General features: G+C 73.0%; 3 protein-coding genes across 4 annotated transcripts; 1 reads left to right on the forward strand and 2 right to left on the reverse strand.

Annotated features, from left to right (window-relative positions):
• Nucleotides 1-248: 248 nt before the first annotated feature.
• GDPGP1 (GDP-D-glucose phosphorylase 1) lies at nt 249-1468 on the reverse strand. Its single transcript, XM_042803961.1, has one exon. The coding sequence runs from the start codon at nt 1461-1463 to the stop codon at nt 381-383; it is 1083 nt and encodes a 360-aa protein (XP_042659895.1). The 5' UTR covers nt 1464-1468; the 3' UTR covers nt 249-380.
• Nucleotides 1469-1600: 132 nt separating this feature from the next.
• On the forward strand, nt 1601-4654 carry CIB1 (calcium and integrin binding 1). The gene is made up of 7 exons (XM_042803962.1): nt 1601-1774; nt 2007-2041; nt 2558-2660; nt 2788-2941; nt 3134-3252; nt 3335-3423; nt 3686-4654. Exons 1-7 carry the CDS (start codon nt 1676-1678, stop codon nt 3705-3707), a joined length of 621 nt encoding a protein of 206 aa, XP_042659896.1. The 5' UTR covers nt 1601-1675; the 3' UTR covers nt 3708-4654.
• Nucleotides 4655-6021: 1367 nt separating this feature from the next.
• Nucleotides 6022-18372, reverse strand: SEMA4B (semaphorin 4B). 2 transcript variants are annotated; one of them, XM_042804316.1, is made up of 15 exons: nt 18316-18372; nt 13631-13789; nt 11147-11307; nt 10631-10693; nt 10422-10520; nt 10199-10310; nt 9917-10033; nt 9643-9800; nt 8982-9163; nt 8672-8822; nt 8327-8537; nt 8127-8242; nt 7774-7937; nt 7601-7695; nt 6022-7433 (listed from the first exon to the last, which is right to left on the reverse strand). In XM_042804316.1, exons 2-15 carry the CDS (start codon nt 13731-13733, stop codon nt 6658-6660), a joined length of 2508 nt encoding a protein of 835 aa, XP_042660250.1. In that variant the 5' UTR covers nt 13734-13789; nt 18316-18372; the 3' UTR covers nt 6022-6657. The 2 variants fall into 2 exon arrangements, with proteins under 2 accessions (XP_042660250.1, XP_042660249.1); XM_042804315.1 differs by lacking the exon at nt 18316-18372 and adding an exon at nt 15192-15923.
• Between the last annotated feature and the right edge of the window lie 1752 nt (nt 18373-20124).

A 20124-nucleotide genomic window follows, 5' to 3' on the forward strand; every position in this document is an offset into this window, starting at 1 on the left:
GGGGTCCCGGGGCGGGGGTTCCCGGGGCGGGGGGTCCCGGGGCGGGGGGTCCCGGGGCGGGGGGTCCCGGGGCTGACCCCCCCTCCTCGCCGCCTCCCGCCTCCATCGCGCCCGCCGCCCGGGGGAGGAGGCGACACGTTCCCATGGCGACCGGGGCGGGGGCCCGCGCGGGCGGGGGGCGGAGCCACGGGAGACTCCTCCCCAAAGGGCATAGAGACCCGGGCGCTGCCAGCCAGAGAGGCCCCCTTCCTTCTTCCCGGTGGTCAGCCGCCGCGCAGCGCCCCCTGGCGGATGGCGGGAAGGCAGACGCCCCGGTCCCGGTGCGGGGAGCGGCCCCGGTCCCGGTCCCGGCCCCGGTCCTGGCCCCGGCCCCGCGCAGCTCAGCCCTCCAGCAGCCGCAGCAGGTCCCCGCCGAGGCGCAGCAGCTGCGGCTCCGGCAGGAGGCTTTCCTGGATGACGCGCAGCGCCTGGGTCTCGGTGATGCCGCGGAAGAGCGGCGCGGCGGGCAGCGGCAGGAACCCCGCCAGCTCGCAGACCGCCACGCCGAACCCCGCGCCCGCCTCGGCGCCGAAGCGGGGCTGGCGCGGCCACAGCAGCACCCGCAGCCCCCGCCCCGCCGCGCCCCCCCCCCCCGCCGGCGGGTCCCCCCGGGTGGCGAAGACGTTGTAAGCCAAGCCGCGGTCCCGCAGGTGCTCCGCCGCCCGGCACACGTCCCCCGCCAGCGCCGGCAGCGCGGCGGGACCGGCGGCGAAGAAGAGGAAGGCGGGCGCCGGGACGCCGGTCAGCAGGCTGAGGCGGCGGCGCGGGCAGAGCGGGCGGGCGGGCGCGGATTCGAGCGGCAGCGGGCGGCGCAGGTAGAAGCCGTGCAGGTGCAGGTGGTTAACGGAGGCGCCGGCCGCCAGCCCGTTGAAGCCGAGGCGGAATCCCGGGTGGGCGCTGAGCAGCACGGCCTCCAGCCCGGCGCGCAGCCCCGCGGCCGGCAGCGCCTGCGGCAGCCCCCGCGCCGGCTCCGGCAGCAGCAGGACGTGGCCCCGGTCCAGCGGGCTGGCGTTGATCGCCACCCAGACCGGGTCCGGGGCGGCGGGGCCGGGGCCCGCCCGGCGCAGGCGGAGCAGCAGCTCGGCGGGGCGCAGGCGGGTGAAGTTGAAGGCGGCGGGGTCGAAGGGCTGGCGGAGGCTGAGGACGGGCTGCGGCGGGCGGCGGGCGGCGCCGCGCTGCTCGTTGAGCTGGGCCAGGAGGCCCAGGGGGCCGGGCAGGACGCGGGTGGGCAGCGGCCCCAGCCGGTACCGGAACAGGCCCCGCTCCATCCTGTCGCTCCATCCCTCCAGCAGCGCCCGGTCGAAGCGGGACGGCGCGGAGCCCGGGTCGCCCTCCCAGCCGGCTGCCTGCAGGACGAAGTCCTCCTCCCCGTACACGAAGTCCTCGGGGCTCGGGTCGCCCGGTTCCTCGCCCGCCGCCGCCATGCCGGGTGCTGGGGCGGGGCGGGGGCGGACCGGTGCCCTCCCTCCCCCCCCTCTTCCTCCTCCTCCTCCCCCTCCTCTTCCTCCTCCTCCCCCTCCCGGTGCGCCCCGCGTCACCCCCGGTGCTCCCCCGGATAACTCCCCCCCCTCCACGTGTCCCCCTGGGTGCCGAGGGCGGGGCGGGGCTGTGCCTCCCGGGTGGGCGGGGCGTTGCCATGGGAGCGGCAAGAGTGACGTGCGAGGCGGAAGCGGCGCGGGCAGCCATGGGGGGCTCGGCCAGCCTGTTGCCGCAGGAAGCGCTGGGCGAGTATGAGGTGGGGACACACGGACACGGACACGGACACGGACACGGGCACACACCGGCACCGGGAGCGGGGGGGATCGGTCGTGGGGAAACCGGCCCCGGGACTGAAGCTCGGCCGTTGGGGGGGGGGGGGGGGGGGGCGGGGGGCTCGGCCGTTGTGGGGGGGGCGGGGGGCTCGGCCGTTGGGGGGGTTCACGGGGCGGGGGGGATTGCCCCGGTGCTGACCGGCGCTCTCCCCGCAGGAGCTGACCTTCCTGAGCAAGCAGGAGATCCTGCTGTAAGTACTGCCCTGGGCAGGGAGCGGGGACACCTCGGCCCCCCCGGGGTGGTGGTGGTGGGGGGGGGTGTCTCTGATTTGGGGGGGCACAGAGGGTCCCGGCAGGCCCCGGCCCCGCTGCGGGGCTTCCCCTGTGCTGAGGATCCGCTCCATGCCGAGCAGGAGCTGCCGATCCCACGCGGGACCTTTCCCTGCCGCCCGGGCTGTGGGGGCAAAGGTTTGGGGGTGCTGCGGGTGGCACAGGGCGGGGGGCCTGGATGGGGACACGCCGCAGAACGGGGCCGGCCCGGGGGCGGCTCTGTCCCCCTCCCGCGTCCCAGCCGGCTGGGTGGGCAGGCTCCTCGCCCTCGCTGCCAGCCGCGGGGGTCCCGGGAGCGGTGGGGGGGACCCCCCCCGGGCCGGCTCTGCGCACCGCTGGCAAGGAGCTGTGGGAAACGGGCCGCCCGCCTCGGTGCAGCGCTGGGAAGAGCTGCCCGCTCCCGCCACAGAGCACCCCCTTGTTCTCGCTTCCTCGAGTGCCTACAAGAGGTTCAGTGAGCTGCTGCCAAAGGAGGAGAGGGGGAGCGCCGGCTCCGCCCGGGTCCCCAAGAGCCAGATCCTGACGCTGCCGGAGCTGCGGGTACGGTGCCTGGCAGACCGGGACGCGCTGCTGCTCCCCGGGGTGGGCACGAGCCCGTGGCCGGTGTTTGCCACGGGCCGGCCCGGCGCAGCCCAGCCCTGCGCTGAGCCCCTTCCTCTGTCGGCAGGCGAACCCCTTCCAGCACCAGATCTGCCACGTGTTCTCCACCTCGGGCAACGGCGACGGCAGCATGTCCTTCGAAGACTTCCTCGATATGCTGAGCGTCTTCAGCGACTCCGCGACCGTCAACATCAAATCCTACTACGCCTTCCGCATCTTTGGTAAAGCCGGGGGGTGGGTGCCACGTCCTGGGGTCCCCGCACCTCGGCGGGGGGTGGGCAGGAGGGCTGGGAACTGTGGGGACTGCTGGTTTGGTGCAGGTCACCCAGGCCCTCTCCTCGCCCAGCGCGGGTGCTTGTGACTCTCTGGGGTCGCTGCGGCCCTGCTGAAATGTGTCTTTCCTCTCCCCAAAGACTTTGATGCTGATGGGATTCTGGACAGAAAGGACCTGGAGAAAGTGGTGAACTGTCTGACCGGGCAAGGCGAGGAGTCCCGGCTGAGCACCGCGGAGATGGAGCAGCTCATCCAAAACGTGAGGACGGTCAGGTGGGGCACGGGCCGCTGCGCAGCCCCGGCCACACTGAGCTCACCACTCGCCCTTCCCTCCCCTCCAGATCCTGGATGAGTCCGACATCGACCGGGACGGCACCATCAACCTCTCCGAGTTCCAGCACACCGTCTCCCGCTCCCCGGACTTCGCCAGGTACGGTGGTTTCCAGTGGCACCGCTTGTCCCGGGGGGCTTGTCTGGGGGGGTTGGCCCACTCTGATCGCTGCGCTGGCACTGGGGCAGAGCTCTCGGTGGCAGTAAGGCAAGGCCACCCTGTCTGAGGGGCTCTGCATCCCGTGCTAGCTCTGCAGAGAGCCTCTCCCGTACCGGCACTGCCTCACTGTCGCACGGGGAGCTTGCAAGCCACTTGCGTGTGAGCCAGCGAGGAGGTGCAGAACCTGCCGTGTCTCTTGCAGCTCCTTCAAGATCGTCCTGTGAGAGCCCTGCGGCTCCCCAGCAGAACTGCTCCTCCGACTGCTGCAGCTCTTCGTGGTCTCAGACATTTCCTCTTTCAGCAAGCAGCGGGGCAGAGGCCCCCGCTCCGCACCAGCCCGGCGGTGCCGCACAGTGCCTTGGGCAGGACACCCTCCTGCTCCCCCTTCGGCCCGGCAGACCCCTCTGCAGCGGTGGGGCCCTGGGAAGCTGAGCTGCCTTGCCTGCCGCTGCTCTACTCTCCCAGGATCGGATTTTTAACTCCTCATGCGAACCACGGGCAGCTCTGTGGGTGGGGGGAGGCACACGCTGCACCGAGCCCAGCCCCTTTCTGCCCTCAGCACCGATTTGTGCCTTCCACGAGCAGGCAGGGAGCTGCCTCCCCCTGCCCAGCTCGCCCGTCTTCCAGGGGGCCTCCCTGCTGCAAGGGGGATCCCTTGGAGGAACAACCCAACTGGGGATCCCTTTCTCTGAGCAATAACCCAAACGGGGATCCCTTTGAGCACAACCCAACTGGGGATCCCTTTCTCTCAGCAATAACCCAACTGGGGATCCCTTTCTCTGAGCAATAACCCAAACGGGGATCCCTTTCTCTCAGCAATAACCCAACTGGGGATCCCTTTCTCTGAGCAATAACCCAAACGGGGATCCCTTTGAGCAACAACCCAACTGGGGATCCCTTCTCTGAGCAACAGCACAAACAGGGATCCCTCTCTCTGAGCAATATCCCAAACAGGGGCCCCTTTCTCAGCAATAACCCAAAGGCACCACACCTGTGCCATCCCAGCAGCAGCATCCCGCCACGCTGCCTCGGCACTGACCATGCTGGGGCCCTGCTCTCCTTGTCCTTCTCTTTCCCTCTCTGCCCCCTCCTCTGGCTCAGGCTCAGCAGCTGCTCCGGCCTCTTCCTCCCTCTGCTCCTGCGAGGACACAAATAAAGGGCTCTGGTTTCACCCCCTGCTCTGTGCCGCCTTTGTCTCGCTGCGGGGACAGCGGAGGGGGCCGCTCCGGCAGCGCCGCGGGACGGGTGCCACGGGGGGTGCTGGGGACCCGGCCCCCTCCCCGCCAGGCCCCTCTGCCTGCGTGCCAGCCGCGGCCCCGGGGGACGGGTCCCCCCGTCCCGCTCGGTGACAGCCCTTTCCGCCAGCCGCCTCCCTCCTCTCAGCCCGGGACTGCTCTCCGCACAAAGGGCTCTGCGAGCGAGCGAGGGGCACAAAGGGAAATCCAGGGCAGGCGAGCGGCTACCTCTGCCTCCCTTTGTGTCTGTTCATCCGTCAGGCTCTGCCCTGGGCCGCAGCCAGCCGCGGGCAACGGCCCCCGCACCCCAGCGAGCCCCCGGCCGCGCTCCCACCGCGCCGGCGAGGCGACGGCCGGGGCGGAATGGCTGACGGTTGTCCCGGGGCACCGGCGCGGCCCTTTCTCACGTACCGGGCTCCTTGCTCCCGGTGGTGCCAGCCCTTCCAGCTCGGTGCCCCGCGGTGCTGATGGTATCTGCTCGCCGGGGGGGGGGGGGGGGGGGCTGTGTCTGCTGGCAGGGCACCAGCCAAGGCCTCCGGTGGCTTTTTTGATGTCCCAGAACAGGCTGGGCAGGAAGATCGGTGCGCTGGTCCAGCTGGGAGCGAGGCAGCGCCGGTGCCCGCGGAGGGGGGGGGGGAGGAAAACCTGCCTGGACTCGCCAGCTCAGAGCTCGCCGCTTCCCCCCGCACCGTCCCACGCTGCCGGCGCTTCCCGGGCACAAGGGCTCCCACGCCGCGACGCAGCGCGGGGCTCGGCCATCGCGGCGCCGGGTCCCACCGGGTCTGCCTGCAGCTCCACGGGACGGGGACAAGGACCTGCCTGCTCCGTGGGCCTGGGGGAAGGGGCTGCCCTGCTCCCCGCCCCAGGCACCCCCCTTTTCTTCCTCCCCATCACCTCAGCCTTCCTCCGCTTCTCCAGCATCACCCCATCGCTCGGCAGCCACCCCCAGCACAGGGATCACTCTGTTCTGCCCCCCCGGGCACGACCCATCCGAAACATCTGAGCGCTGCCTGAGCTCGCTGCCACGCAGGCACAGCACCCTGACAGCAGGGTCACAGGGACCCTCGGGACCCCCGCCTGCCCCAGCCCAACGCTCGGGGACGTCACAGCCTGCGGGAGATCTGACCGCCAGCACAACCCTCCCGCCCCGTCCGTCTGTCTGTCCCTGCCCAGCTGAGGAGCAGCCGGCCACGGGCAGGTTTTCCCCCCCGAACCGCAACAAGAGCCGGACACGGTTCTTCTCCGCGGGGCTGCCAGAACGGTCCCACCACAGCCAGCCCCGCCGAGGCAGCACACGCACACGTCCAAAGAAGACACCTGAACTTTATATAAAAACCACAGACATTTCTGCACGCACACACACGTGGGGACACGGCAGGGCGAGTCGCTGCCCAGCCCGGCGCGGGGCGAGCGCCGCTCCCCGCTCCCTCCCCAGGACACGATTCACATTTTCGACGTATTAAAAAACGAACCGAGCACAGACACACACAGCACATGCCGTGGGGCCGCCGCGCCGGCACCGCCCGGCCGCGCGCGTGGCTCCGGGTCCCGCAGCGGGACGTCACAGTGAGTCGGGGGCGCGAGGGGGCCGCGGCCGTCCCCCCTCCTGCCCTCTGCATAGAGGGGGGGGCCGCAGCCCCACGGAGCCGGGGCCGCACCAGCAGCCGGGGCCAGGCGCCGTGCCCGTCCCTGCGGCGGGGACACCAGGCTGGGGATAACGTCCTGCGCGTCCCTGGAAGGCACGCGGCACCCCTCGCACCCGGAGCCCCCCAAGGTGATGCCCGGGGCGGGGCGGGGGGAGCTAAGCCCCCCGTGGGTGCCGCAGCGGGGCGCGGGCTCCGGGCATGCACACACAGACAACACGGACCCCGGCCACGGCGCCGCGGTCCGGCGAGGCTCAGCAGAGCAGAGGTGGGCGAGGGCTCGGTCCTCGTCCCCGTCACACCACCGAGTCCTGGATCTCGGAGCCCAGGCGCACCCGGGGTCTTTGGCAGGCGGGAGAAACCTCCACGAAGCTGTCCCGGACGTGGAGGGGCCTCTTCTCTGACTCGGAGAAGGCGCGTGGGGGGCCCGGGGGCTCGTGCACGGGGGTGCTGACGATGTAGTTGTCCTGCAGCGCCTGGTAGCCCTTGTGCTCGGGGGCCGCGCTGGGCAGGCTGCTGCCGTTCAGGGGCAGGCTCTCCACGGGTTTGCGGGGCGGCTTCTGGTGCCGGCCGGGGTCCGCAGGCTCCAGCAAGGCTTTCATGCCGTCGCGGTGCCGGTGCAAGAGGAAGAGGGCCAGCACGAGGACGGCGGCCACGAAGAGCACGCACATCACCAGGAACTCCGTCCAGTAGGTCTTGCCGTCCAGCCGGGCCGCAGCGCTGCCCACCGCCGAGGTGCTCCGGGACGTGCTGACGGTCTCCAGGGCATCCCGGCCAGCGGCCACCTTCCTGCCGGGGTCCAGCGGCCCGCGGGCCAGCTCCTGCACGCCCACGCAGTAGCTGGCCATCAGCTTGCGGAAGCCTTCCTCCAGCGACCAGCACTCGTAGGTGCCCGCCCGCTCGGGGCTGCCCACCAGGATGAGGGCCCCGTCGGGCAGCACCAGGTAGGAGGCGTTGACGGGCGCCCCGTCGTGCAGCCAGCGCCGCGAGGCCAGGTTGGAGAGCAGCCGGCACGGCAGCGGCCGCACTGCGTTGGGGGGCAGCTGGATCCGCTGGCACGGGGCGCCCGAGGCTGCGGGGAGACAACCCGCGGGGATGTACATCAGCGAGGCGCCGGGGACCCCCGCCGTGGGCACGGGGGTGATGTGGGGGTGCCGCGCAGGACCCTGGGTGTCCTGAGGACGCCCCGGGCAGGCAGCACCCCCGGCCCCAGGGCAGCGCCTGCGGGAGGGAGCTCACCTGGGGGCAGGAGGACACGGGGACGGGGCTGGGAAGCGTTGGCGAGCTGGCAGAGCCGCTCCGTGTCGGCGTCCTCGATGTCCTGAGCCCAGAGCCTGCGGGCAGAGAGGGGTTGGGGCAGTGGGGTGCTGCGGGGGTGCTGCAGGGGGTGCTGTCGGGGGTGCAACACTTACTGGGGGTGCGCCAGGGCGTGCAGGGTGACCCTGCGGCAGGCACCCCGGCTCCAGGCGCAGAAGGGGTCCCGTGCCAGCACGCACTCCCCGCAGCTGCGGTACAGGCTGCAGTTGGCGAAGGGCACCTGAGCCACCGCTGTGTAGGTGGCTGCGTAGACCAGGCCCTGCAGGAGGGAGGACGGGGGGGGGGGGGGGGTCAGCCCCGGCGCCGTGCAGCGGGGTGGGCTCCTGCACACCCCTGCCCTCCCTGGCCGCCAGCCCACAGGCAGGATGTGCCCCACGCAGGCCTGAGCCCAAAGCATCCCCCCCCCCCACACACTGCCTCGCCCCATGCACCCATGCCCGGCTCCTGCCTGGTCCTGGTCCAGCAGCAGCTGGAGAAGGGGGTGGCCGGCGGGGAAGAGGCGGATCTCCTCGATGATGTGCACCCCGTGGTTCACACGCACAGCCTTGTGCAACCGGCCGTCGTCTGCAAGCACAAGGGCCGTGCTGAGCGAGGACGGGACGCAGCGCGCCCGCACCCGCCCCGCCGGCGGCCCGCGGCTGCACCCACCCGTGCCCAGGAAGAGGACGTCGTAGGTGCCGTGGAGGCCCTGGGCGCGGTGGACGCCGATCTGCTGGTAGCGCAGGCGGCTCTGCAGCAGCAGCGGCTGGCTGCGCACGGGGCTGTCCATCAGGAAGTGGTCCTTGATGAAGTTCAGCACCCGGTCCGGCATCTGGAGGGACGAGTTGATCTTCAGGTGCCGCGTGTGGCTGGTGATGCACTGGGGAGAGAGGAAGGGGCTCAGCCGGGGCACCGGGTGGGTGGGTGGCCGCGCTGCGGCGGCTGCCAGGACCGGGACAGCGTGAGGGGCTGCCCCACGTCCCGCGCTCGTGCAGGCACCCAGGAGGCGCTTACCGTGCCCGGCCGGGGCTCCGGCACGGGGCCGGTGTCCGTGTACCACTGCTGCGTCTCACGGTTCACCTCCTTGTAGAGCCCGCCGAAGGCTCGCTGCACGCTGCGCATGGGGAAGGCGCACACAGCCGAGCTGCCCAGCCCGCCCTTGTTCCTGGCAGGGGAGAGGCAAAGCCCGCGGGGAGATCAGGCACCCCGGCTCCGCCGAGCCGCCCCGCACCACCCCAGGAAGCTGAGCGTGGCCAGAGCCGACCCGCACCCCCCCCCCCCCGACCACCCCACAGCACTCCCGGGCCCCCCGCCAGCCGCTCACCACTGTGAGGTGAAGACCCCGTAGAAGAGCGTCTCCCTCCAGCGCAGCTCCCCCGGGGTGAGCACGAAGACGTCCTGCAGCACGTTGAAGGGGAAGCCGTCCTCGGGGTGTGAGCAGAGCAGCTGAGCCTTCAGGAAGGTCGTCCACCGCCGCTGCAGCACGCGCTCCCCGCCCTGGTCCCCCTGCGCGGCGCAGCGGGTCAGGGCGCGATGCCACGGCCGGGGGGAGCCCCCCGGGGCTGGGCGAGCGGGGCAGGGGTCTGTCCGTCTGTGCAGCCGTGCCGAGGCCCCGGCGGAGCCAGCCCGGTGTCAAGGAGCACAAGTGAAGCAGCAACCGATGTGCCCAGGGGAAGGGAAACACGACCCGAGAAGAGGACAGGGCTTGCATCCCCTCTGCGGGGGGGGCAGAGGGGATGGGGAAGGGTCGCTGCCACTACCGGGGCCGGCGGGAGCAGCGGGCTCGAGCCGCAGACCTGGGTTGGGCGCTTTGGAGCCATAAATGCTCCAAAGGGGTCTCCCATGGGTGCTGGGGTCCCCGCCTGCGGTGTCCAGGAACCGGGGTTGTTGAATGCAGATGCGCGGGGTGGTCCCACACCTCCCCCCCCCCGGTCACCGCAGCAGTGAGCACAGCCCCCCACGCACGCCCCCCGCCCTGCGCCCACCTTGCACACGCGCGCGATGCGGGAGACGATGGTGTTCTCAAAGTAGTCGAACTCCTTGCCGGTCTCGCTGAAGAAGAAGTAGACCTTGTCGTCATCGCCCTCGGGGTTGCCGGCAGGCAGGCTCTCCCGCAGGTAGGCTGAGCCCACGAAGACCGGGTCTGGGGACACAGGCACCCTCAGCATCGCCTCGCCGCCGGGGCTGACCCCGTCCCCACGCCTCCCCCATCCCGGGGGGACGCAGACCCCGACCTGCCGTGCCGGCCCCGGCCCTCACCCTGCAGCCAGTTGAGGGAGTTCTCCGTCTTGAGGGCGATGCGGCTCTCCTGGCTGCGGTAGATGGTCGGCTCGTTGCCCTGGAAGTTGCTGACAGTCCCGGCGTAGAGCTCGCCGTCTGCCAAAGAGACGTTCCCGCTGGGACCCGGCCCGCGCCACCCGCACGGCCCCGCACCCCACCGCACTCCGTGCCGGCACGGGGGAGCCCAGAATTTTCCCTTTTCAGCGGCCCCCCCCCTCAGCCCGGCCGAGAGGGCGAGGGCCCGGGGGCGGCGTGCCTTACCGACCATGACGGCCGTGGAGCGGTACTCGGGGTCGAAGGGGCAGCGCCCCTTCCCGTCCTCCAGCAGCACCTTCCCCGACGCATCCCGCTCCAGGCTGAAGCGCCGCACGTCCTGCAACGGGACCGGGCTGTGAGCCGGCAGCACCCGGGACCCCAACAGCGGAGGGGGGACCCCGCACCCCCAGAGGGACCCGCGGCCCCTGGCCCCGCTCCCCATGCTCACGATGTAGGTGCAGGCCGGGCTGAAGGCGCAGGTCCCGCAGGTGTAGAGGTGGGTGCTGTTCAGCTGCAGCAGCATCTTGATGTAGTTGTGACAGTCTCTCTGCGGGGGCGAGGGGGGCCGGCTCAGCCCTCCTGCCCGCACGCACCACGGCACGAGGCGCTGCCCGCCCCCGCCGCAGCCCCCAGACACCCGCCGGCAGCGGGGCTCACCTGGGGGTCCTTGCCCTTGAACACGCACTGCCTCTTCTTCTCCTCATCCGCGCTCCACAGCAGCTGCAGAGAGGGGAGGGTCACTGGGAGCCCCCCCTGTCACCGGCTGGTCCCCGCACACCCTCTCCTCGGGCTGGCGGAGCTGGCTCCCAGCACCAGTGTCCTCCCCACCCCAATCACACTGGTGAGGCAGCTGCTGCCTGGGGACAAGCAAGCACCCCACTGCCCGGGGACAAGCACCCCCACTGCCCGGGCACAAGCACCCCCACTGCCCGGGGACAAGCACCCCCACTGCCCGGGGACAAGCACCCCCACTGCCCGGGGCAGCTGCCTCCACGCTGTCCCGAGCACCTCCCAAACGTGCAGCGGGTTGTGCAGACCCCAAACACCGCCGGGGAGGGGACCCCCCACCCCAGAGCTGGCTCGGTGCCCCCCTTTGCCTCTCAAAGGGCAGCCCAGCCCCGGGGGCTCCGCGATCCCGCACGGGGCTCATCCATCCCCTGTCCGCAGGCTCACCCTGCGAGCCGGTGCCCCGGGTTGGAAGTGGCTGGTGTTGACGGCGACGAGCAGCTCGCGTGCCCCCAGGTACAGGGTGCTGCTGTCCGGGCTCAGCAGCAGGGCCGTGTAGTTGGACACGCCGGGCACCTCGAACCGCTGCACGACCCGCTCGGCTGAGTCTGGGAGAGGGGGGCGGAGAGCGACGGGCATCAGCCTCGCGCGGGTCAGCCGTGCCACGGCTCGCTCCCAGCCCCGGGGACGGCACCAGGCACTGCAGCCAGGTCTGCGCTCGCACGCCCCCGGGGCTCAGCCCGGCCCGGCCCTGCGGGCACCCCAAGCTTGCAGCACGGAGAGTCGGGTGCCGTGGCCGGACGCCGGGGCAGAGGCTGAGTCACGGAGCGCCCGTCCCGCGTGGGTGGCCGGGCCCCGGAAACCCTTCCTCTCCCACAGCTGTGCTGAATCAGATGGGCCCGGCTGTGTCAGCGGGACACGTCGGGCTGACTCACGCTGTCACCTCCCTGACACCCTGCGCCCCGGGGACGCCTCGACCTTCCCCGACCCCCTGCCCGCTCCCGGGTCCCCGACAGGATGGTCCCGGAGCTCCCGCGAGCCCCTGCTCAGCGCAAGCCACCACGATGGCTCGAGGTGCTGCGGGGTGCACCCTGCTCCTCTCCCCCTCCCCTGTCGTTTCACGAGCTCCGGCTGCTGCTGGATGGGACGGCATCTCCCCTGCCCCCGGGGGCTCAGCTGGCCCCTGGCCCAGCACCTGCCCCAGCTCTCCTGCAGCACCACAGAGGAAGGGATGCCGACTGACCCCCCCGCTCCCAGGGCATCCTCCAGTGAGGGGTCCCGCACCCCAGCACAGGGTGATGCCACCTGTGGTGGGCACAACCTGGTGCAGGCAGCGGAGGGACAGCGGGGGCCCCTGCACCCCACAGGGTTGTCCCGGCCCGGGGAGCTGCGGGAGCCCACGCCGGCTGCCAAGGGACCTGTTAGGACAAGACCTGCTTCTTCCAGACAAACCTGCTGGAGGCACAGCCAGCGCTTCCCGGGGAGCCGCTCGCCAGCTCCTCCCTCCCACCAACCGCAAGCCCCACGCGGCCGCGGTCCCCGGGAGACAGCGCCGGGCACCCGGCAGAGCGGCCGGCCTGTGCCCCCCACCCGAACCCCCGTGGCAGCGCTGGGGGTTCAGGTCAGGACCCCCGGGTGCTGCCCGCGGGCTGCAGCCCAAGCAGCCTCTGTGGGTGGGCAGAGCTCGGCCAGAACCGGTCTGTGCAGGCAGGGCCGGGCAGCGCGGCTCGACGCGGCGCGGCGTGGCACGACACCGAGCTGGGCTGGGCTGTCCCGCTGGCTCCCGGTCCAGCTCGGCGGGTCCCGGATCGGCCGGTGCCGCCGCAGCCGTGGCCAGGGGGTCACGGGAGCACGTGGCGGGGCCACGTCCACGCCGGCGAACCGCAGCGCGCCGAGCCAGGGAGTGCTCCCAGCTGCCCGCGCCTCGCTGCCAGAGCCGGCCCGGCCCAAACCACTGCACCCTCCCAGGCTGCCCAGCCGGCAGCCAGCACGGGACGGGCCCCACTGGCCGGCGGCAGCTGGATTTAGCCACCTTCTCCTGGCAGCACAGCCAGCCCAGACACATGTGGGCGGCCCCCACCACGCCACAGCCCCGGACGATGGAGCTGGGCCCAGCAGCTGCTGGTGCTGAGCTGCCCGTGAAGCGTGTCCTGCTGCTCACCCACCCCACGCCAGCTGCCGGGGTGACTCTCTGCAGGGACAGAGGGGTCTGCAGGCCGGGCCCCCCAATTCCGAGGGGCTCTGCCTGGCCGAGCAGCCTCCCGGCTGCCCTTCCCCAGCACAGCCCCGAGCCCAGCCGGGGCCCCGCTGCTGCTGGGGCTGCAGTGGGTCCGGAGCAGCCTGGGGCCAGGCAGAGCCCCAGGGACGCAGCTGAGAGGGGAGGGGGCCTGCGAGCACCCAGCTGCCCAAACGAGGAGGGAACCACCCAGCAGAGCACTCTGGCTCGCCGCATCCCCTGCTCGAGCAGGATTTGGCCGCCGCCATCACCTGCGCGTAGGGACACCGCCACCCTGGGGTGCCCCAGGCCCCGCTCACACCCCCCGGTGCAGGTCCCGATGCAGGGAAGCCTCTTTGCTCCCCGACTGCCGTGCGTGAAGCCCCGGGGGCTCTGCCCAGCCCTTGCTGCTGTGCCCCACTGCCGGGGCGCCCCGCTGCCAGGGCACCCCGCTGCCCTGCGTACCCCCCGGCAGCACGGCCGCCCCAGCCCCAGCCCCACGGCGGGACACAGGCCCCAGCTTGCCGGGCTGGCTGGGAGGGTGCTGTACAGGCTGTCACAAGGCGTTTCCACGCGGGGCGGCCCCCGCGGCGTGGGGAGCCCGGGGAGCGGGGGAGATGCTCCGCCGCCCTCGGGCGGAGGTGGGGGGTGTCCCCGCCGGCCCCCCCCCCGTAGCCCCACGCGGCGGACACCCCCGTGGGCCGGCGGACACTCACCGTAGGGCAGGCTGACCCGCGGGACGGGCTCCTGCGCCGCCGCCAGCAGCAGCGCGGCCAGCACCGAGTGTGCCAGGACGGGCAGCGCCGGCCGCGCCGCCATCCCGGGCCGGGCCGGGGCTCCGCCGCCTCCCGCGAAGCCACCCGGGCGCTGCAGACCTGCGGGGAGAGAGGGGCTCGGTACGGCTCGGTACGGCTCGGTACGGCCCCGGCCCCGCCCCCGGGGCTGCCCGCCCGCCCGCCCCCTCGGGCCCCGGGGCGGGACCGGGCGGGGCGGCGAGGCGCGGAGCCCAGCCCAGCCGTACCGAGCCCCCGGGACGGAGCCCCCGGGACCGAGCCCCCGGGACCGAGCCGCGCCGGGGCCCCGGGCGGGGCGGGCGGCTCGGAAGAGGAGGCGGCCGGTTCCCCGCCGGGACCGGGGCACGGCGGCCCCGTGGGGCGCCCGGTGCTGCGAGCTGCCCTGCCCTGCCCTGCCTCTCCCGCCCCGTCCCACCGAGCGCGGGCACGGTCCCGAGTGGCCGGGCCTTTGTCCCACGCACCGACGGCAGCCGGGGGCTCCCCCGCACCCACAAGTCTCTCCCTGCGGCGGGGAAACCGGCTGGCCCGGGATCCCGGGATGACATCTGTCCCGGGGATGATGTCTGTCCCGGGGGTGTCTGTCCCGGGGATGATGTCTGTCTGGGGATGGCTGTCCCGGGGACACCTCGGCCCTGTGGCCCTGCGGGGAGCGCTGCTGCTCTCACAGCTCAAGCTTCGCTCTGTCTCCACGCCCCACAGAGGTTTCCCCAGCTGTCCGGCCGCCCTGCGTGCCCGGGGCCGTGGTCTCTGCTGGGGGGCTGTGTCCCCCTCCCCAGCACAGCGCAGAGCTCCCTGCCCTCCCTTGGGGAGCAATAGGAGCCCACGGGGCACGGCGCAGCCAGGCAGTGGGACGCCTGTGCCAGCCCACCCCGCTCGCCAGCACCAGTGCTCCCCCAGGGCAGCACCCGGGGACATGGGACTCGCCGCTGCCAGCCCCCGCGCCCTGTCCCTGGGGGGTCCGGGCTGACCATGGTCGCGGTGGGACCGCAGAGTGGGCCCACGGGGGTGGCCGTGCCCTCGAGCAGGCAGTGCTGGGCAGGACCCTCCACCCGGGCCTGTGGTGGGCTCAGCACCCCGGCCGGGGTGCGGGGAGAGCTCGCGGCCCCCCCGGCAGAAGCCCGTGCAGACCCCAGAGAGCTGCCCGCTCGTCCAGCGGTTGCCATGGCGACGCGTTATTAATGACAGCTGCTTATTTTGCCATGGCAACGGGGGGGGGGAAAGGGTCTCTCCTGGCAGCAGGCAGCTCTCCTGGGGCCAGGGCTGCCCTCCCACTGCTCTCCCCGCGTGGGGCAGAGCTCCCCACCGCCCTGCTTGGCCAGCCTTGGCCCTGGCACCCCGGGCCGTCACCACCCCACCGGTGGGGCCCCCCGCGAGCCCCTCACCCGGGAGAAGCGCTTCCCACGCTCCCGGGGATGGCCGTGCCCACGCTCCCACGCTCTGCCCGCCCGGCGCTGCCGGAGGGTGCCCGCTCCCCAGGCCGTACCTGGCGCCCAGGGGCTGGGGCTGCCGGCAGCGCCCCTGCCTCCCTCCTCGGCTCGGCTCCCTTCCTGCTCACCGGAGGCCGATGTCCCTTCCCGGACCGGGGACAACCCCGCTGGCTCCACCCCACCTGCCTTATCAGCACCCTTTGCCCGGGAAGTGCCACAGCCGGGACAGGGCTCTGCGTCACGGAGCCAAGCAGGCATGTCACCCTGCGTGGGGTGGGAGCAAGACACTCACCCCCGCAGCCATGGCCCACCCCAGGGGGGCTCCGGGGGACGTGCCAACACCCCGGTGTGATGGCATGCGGCGAGGGGAACCCCCCCTGTGGGGATGCCGGGTGCTCTCAGGGAGGGCAGGCAGGGGGGGCAGGAGGAGGGGGGGCAGGCAGGGGGGCAGGCAGGGGGGGCAGGATGCCCTGGCCCCGGCTGGGCAGCGAGCAGGCAGCGGAGCGAGGCCAGAGCCTGCGCCTTTAAGCGGGGCGGCGAGGCGCTCCCCACGGCTGCTGGCAGCCAGGCCTGTTTACGACAAACTCCCATTTATCTCCTCGGCCTGCCCACGCAGGCTGCCAGCGCGGGGCAGCGCCGGGGGCACCCTGCAGCACCCTGCCCCGCTCGCACCCCCGCGCAGGCGCAGCGCCCGGCCGGGCCGGCATCTGCCTGCCCTGCGCCGCTCGGCAGGTACCTGCACGCCCACCCTCCGCCTGCAACGGAGGCTGGCGACGGGGAAACCGCTCGGGGGGCAGCACCCAAACCTGTGGCCTGGGGTCACCAGGTTGGTTTCTGCACCAAATTCCCACGCCGGCGCCCGCCACCCTGTCCCCGCGGGCGGTGGGCGCCTGGGAAGGCGGCTGCGGAGCTGGGTGCCTGCTGCCTGCGGGGAGCAGGGCCGGGGCTGCGTGTGCCCCACTGCTGCTGCTTGCGTGCTCACGCCTTCCTTCTGCAGCCTGCCCCAGCACGGGCAGCAGCACGGGCAGCAGCAGGGGCAGCAGTGCAGGCAGCTGTAGTTGCAGCAGCGCAGGCAGCAGCGCGGGCAGCTGTAGAGGCAGCAGCGCAGGCACGTCCCCTGCTCGCAGACCTGCACCCAGCTCGCACGCAGCCTACGCGCCCGGGCTCTTCCTCCCGACCCACATCTCCCGTGGCTCGCACGCACGCCCCCGGCTCGGCTCTCTCCCGGAGGCTGCCAGACAACACCAGGCGGTTCCCCCCTGAGTCGTCGTGTCCCCCAGCTCCCCCCCCCCCCCCCGGCAGCGGCCTCCCCTCGGCCGTGCACACGCGCAGAGCGTGAGTGTGCTTGCACGCACACCTGCAGCCGCGCAGGCTCCCGGGCCGTGCTGATTCACGCACAGATGCTCCCAGCCCCAGCTGCTCCCACCACACCGCGTGTCCCGCCGGAGCCGGGCTGCCTCGATGGCACAGCCGCCGCCGTCGCCGCGGCAGGGAGGAGGGTGACGCGGGCACCCCGCAGCCGGCAGACCCAGGGGAGAGGGCTCACTCGGGACGAGGGGAAGGGGCAGGAGCTGGGGCAGCCCCCAGCCCGCGGAGCAGGAGGGCCAAAGCCTGGTGCCGGCCCGGAGCATCCTCCCTGTCCTGTGGGCACAGGCTGTGCCACCCTGCCCCAGCCAAGGGTCTCCCGTGGGGCCGCAGCCCTGCTCTCTGCCCCCCCCCCAGCCACACAAAGCCTGGCTGCCCCTGTGCCCCCACCCCGGCCAGTTCTGACCCCACTGCCAGGACCTCCCGGGGTGCCAGTGCCTGTCCGACAGCAGCACACAGCCAGCCCCACGCTGCCCCACAGCAACCCCTCCACCCCGAGCTGTGCGTGCTGTGGGGTCCCCTGCACCCAGCCCACCAGGCACTGCGAAACACGCTCCCGTCCCATCACCCCCACGCTCCCACACATCGGGCTCGGCTCTGAGGACTATGGGGTATCCCCACGGTCCAGCTCCCCTCCTCAGCGCCAGCTCCTGCCTGCACCCACGCACTGCCTGCCCGGGAGGCTGCAGGACACACGGGGTGCTGCCCTGGGCCCCCGCAGCTTGTGGGGCACCCCTGGCACAGGGCAAAGCAGAGACGGCGAGCACCCTTTGGAGGGCAGGGACGTGGTGGGCTCTGAGCACGGGCAGTTCTGCACCCTGGGGTGCAGGAACTGGGGGGGGGTCCTGGCTTAGGGATGCGTGACCCCTCCCCAGCCACCCCTGGCCCCACAGAGCCCAAACCAGCGCCGGCCTCCTCGGCCCCCGCTCGCCCTCAGCCCGGTGGGACCCTCGCTGTGGTGCTGCCTGGGGGAGGAGGGGGTGCCAGACCCCAAAGCAGCCACAGCACCAGCTGGAGCAGCCACTGGGGACCCCGCAGCCACTGGGGACCCCACAGCCACTGGGGACCCCACAGCCACTGGGGACCCGACTCTCAGGGCATCCCCAAGCCCAAGGGCTGCTCCAGCACCTTAACGGTGTCGTCAGGTGCAGCAGCCGCGGGCCGGGGACACGCAGCACGTGTGCGGCCTGCAGGTGCCCAGGGCATGTCCACACGCGTGGGACACGCCGCACACGTGTGTGCCCCATACCTGCAGCCCAGCATGCACACACAGCTCCTCACAGGCCACCCGTGACACATGTCCAGGGCGCCACGCGTGTGCGCTCCGGCCAAGCACCGCGCGTTAACGCGTGCCCAACACGCATGTAAACACACGCAGGGGAGGCTGTACATACACACCCCGGGACGGCAAAACACACGCCTGGAAAGCACTCCCCCCCCGTGGGGAACGGCCCCAAGCTGCGGGTGGGCTGCCACCCGTGCGCCCGCGCCTGCACCCTGCGCACACACACATGCACCCCCCCCCCACCACCAACCACCCGTGGCCCTTTGCCACCCCCCACCCCACCCCCCCCTCCCCCCCCAGGTCCCTCGGGGTGCCCCGTGCACGTGCACACACGCAGCCCCTTGCACACCCCCTGTGCATGCACACGCAGACGCGCAACCCCCCCCCCCTCCCCGGCACCCCTTGCACACGCACGCTCGCAGGAACCGTGCACACCCACCCCCCCCACCCCCCGTGCACACCCCCTTGCACACGCACCCCCCCCCCGCTCCCCCCCCCGGCCCGGCCCGGCGCTCCCGCCCGCTGCTCACCGGCTCGGCGGCGGGTGCGGCGGGACCCGCCGGCAGCGGGGGCGGCTCCGGGGTCCCCACCCGCGGCGGGGCGCGGGGCGGCTCCGGCTGCTCCGCCCGCCGCTCGCAACAAAGGGCCGCCCCGCCCGGCCGCCCCCGCCGCCGCCCCGGCTCCCGCTCCGCCACCGGCACCGGAGCCGCTTCGGGCCTCCCTCCCGCCCGGGGAAAGGGGGGGGGGGTCGCTCCCAGTTCTGGGGGGCGGGAGCTGGAGGTGGGGGGAGGGAGAGACCCGGCGTGGGGGGGGCCGGGGCGACGCCGGCCCTGCTGGGGCCGGTCCACGGGATGATGCTTGTGGCCCCCCAAGAGCAAGGCTGGCCGCACGCTGCCCTGCCACCCTCAGCACGGGTGGGGGGGTGGGGGGGTGTCAGTGTGGGGTTTGGGGGGTGAGGGGGGCAGTAGCGTGTGCCCCCTGAGGAAGGGGGTGCTGCAGGGCGGCAGCCCCGGGAGCAGAGGTGTGGGTGCTGCGCCGGTGTCACCCGCTGCGGGTGCACGTGGCTCCAGGCATCACCGCCGGGTCCCTGCGGTGACACCCGGCTCCGGGCGTTTGGGGGTGACACCACGGCTCCAGGCACCTCGCGGTGACACACAGCTCCGGGTGGTTTGGGGGGTAGCCCACGGCTCCAGGTGTCCCCGCGGTGCCACGCTGGGAGCTGGGGGCCACTGGTGGGGTGTCAGCGGTGCACAGCGCTGCCGGAGTCTGCAGAGAGCCCGGGGGGGGCCCACCGCTGTCCCAGGCCAGGCAGGGGTGGGCGGGGGGCAGCTGTGCCCTGGGCACAGAGGGGTGAGCAGGGCAGGGGGCTGTGGGATGGGGGGTGAGCGAGGCAGGACACACAGCTGTGCTCCAGTGGGGGGGGGCAGCAGGGAGACACCCCCCCCGCCCAGTGCCAGAGCAGAGCTGCCAGCACGGCCGTGGCAGCAGCGCCAGCCCTCCCCCCGTAGCCAGCATGGTGGGCACCGAGCTGCTGGCGCTGGGCCGGGCGGGGGTCCCAGGCGGGGGTCCCGGGGCTGGCCATGGCCCTGCACCCCCTTCCTGGAGCATCCTTCCAGCCTGGCCGTGCCGTGGGCCGTTCCCGCCCCTTCTCCTGTCCCCGAGCGCTGCCATCTGCCCGCCTGGGCCACCCAGCCCCGCGGCAGCCCGGCTGCTCCGCCTGACATCGCGCCGTGTCCCCGGAGCCGCCGTGTCACCGAGCCCCGCGTGGCACGGGCAGAGCCTGTGCCGCGGGCAGCTGCCTGCTCTCTGCACCCCGGGGGGGGGCTTGTGGGGAGGGGGTTAGCGGTGGGGGGCCCACATCCATGTCACCGCTGGGGAAGGCAGGCTGCTCTCAAAATGGGGGGCACAGCCTACCCCCCGCTCCCCCCCCCCAGCAGCTCGGAGCGGTGCTGGTGAGGGAAGCCCACGTTTTGGGACAGCACCGCTTGCACAAGGGAACACCGCGAATCGCCCCACGGGACACACAGCTCCCTTCAGCCCCCCCCCCCCCCCCGGCAGACACAGGGCTCCCTGCAGGCAGCAGTGCACGCGTGGCCAGACCCCCCCTCTGCCCCCAGGTCCTTGCTCATCCTCTGGCTGGGCCCTTGGTGCCCCCACCCTGCTGCAGCTGAACATCCCCCCCCCCCCCCACTCTGGACACGTCACTCCTGGAGGCCCGGGTCCTCAGCAGCCAGCCCTGGCAGCCCCCAGGGACCCCCCTGGGGCCCGCTGCGCTGGGGGGGTCGGAAAGGGGGGGGGGAAAGCTGGTTTGGCAGCAGCCTGGGGCGTGTGGATTGGGC

The sequence above is a fragment of the Tyto alba genome, unplaced genomic scaffold (genome assembly GCF_018691265.1).
Source record: "Tyto alba isolate M040663 unplaced genomic scaffold, T.alba_DEE_v4.0 Super-Scaffold_41, whole genome shotgun sequence".
Classification (NCBI taxonomy): domain Eukaryota; kingdom Metazoa; phylum Chordata; class Aves; order Strigiformes; family Tytonidae; genus Tyto; species Tyto alba.